Genomic DNA, 1,132 nt, shown 5'->3' with positions numbered 1-1,132 from the left:
TTCTCCAGAATAGCAACCAACTGCCCTGCTCAAAGTTGTTCCCTCTGGGAGGATTACCCTTCACTGTGCTTCTGGGCTGTCCCAGAGTGGAGGTAGTGCTGCAGCTGTCCACTTTTGGCGTCTGTGGTAGGCAGGCTTCTAAATGTGCTCCTTCAAGATTCCAGTCTTCTGGTTGTTCAGTCAAACACTAATATGAGTACTGCTGTTATGGGATTTTTTTTTAAATGAAAAATGAGTTTTATTATGGTAGCACTGAAAGAAAAACCAAGCAACAATATTTCTATATTGCAGTGAAAGCAATGTTTAAACTTTCTTAGCAATCAAATATGGTCCAAAAGAAAGTGTTTTATGAAGATTCCAAAGCACAGGTGAATCAGCACGATAGTAAAGAACTCTGTAATACTGAAAGTGACTTTCTTCTGACTGGGTGTTTAAAAAACATTTTTAAAATTATAAAGCTGGTGAAGCAGTCCTTTCTAAACAATTGTGTCAAGAGTGAAATGGCTTCTTACACTAATATTCTAACAATTCCATTTTAATATTTTTTACTTCTATGACAATTTTATACAGTTTCCCTGTACTTAAAATAAACTTTGAAGTCCGGAAGGATGTTGGTGTTGAGAATATGTACCATGGTTTTCAGTTCTCTAACAACACCTCAGATGTGTGGCCTTTTTGCCAAGCATCTGTCATTTCATATTATTGGAGCACTTGTTATATCCCTGGGGGATGCAGCTTTCTATAAGTTTGCACTGACTGAACAAAGAAAGAAGGCATATGCCGATTTCCACAGAAATTATGATTCCATGAAAGATTTTCAGGAGACGAGGAAGGCTGATATCTTTCAGAGTACAAAGTCATTTTGGAATGTAAAGAATTTCTTTGGGTGGAGTTCCGTGGAAGTTTGTCACTGACCTATGTTCCTGAACTAAGAAATGAACTGTGGAGTCAAGATGGTGGAGTGGTAGGACCACGAGCTTGCCTCTCCTCGCAACTACAATGAAACCACAACTGAATGCTAAACAACCATCGAAAAAGACTGGAACCTAGCAAAAAGATCTTCTGCAACTGGAAACATAAAGAGGGAACCACAGCAGGGTGGTAGGAGGGGCATGCTCACGATATAATTGGG

At 39.2% G+C, this 1,132-nt stretch overlaps 1 protein-coding gene across 1 annotated transcript; it reads left to right on the top strand.

Annotated features, from left to right (window-relative positions):
* Nucleotides 1-632: 632 nt before the first annotated feature.
* LOC140691798 (cytochrome c oxidase subunit 6C-like) lies at nucleotides 633-914 on the top strand. The gene has a single exon (XM_072955930.1). It carries the CDS (start codon nucleotides 633-635, stop codon nucleotides 912-914), a length of 282 nt encoding a protein of 93 aa, XP_072812031.1.
* Nucleotides 915-1,132: the final 218 nt, after the last annotated feature.

The sequence above is a fragment of the Vicugna pacos genome, chromosome X (genome assembly GCF_048564905.1).
Source record: "Vicugna pacos chromosome X, VicPac4, whole genome shotgun sequence".
In the NCBI taxonomy this organism is placed as follows: Eukaryota; Metazoa; Chordata; class Mammalia; order Artiodactyla; family Camelidae; genus Vicugna; species Vicugna pacos.
This window is presented reverse-complemented; position numbering and strand designations above follow the sequence as displayed.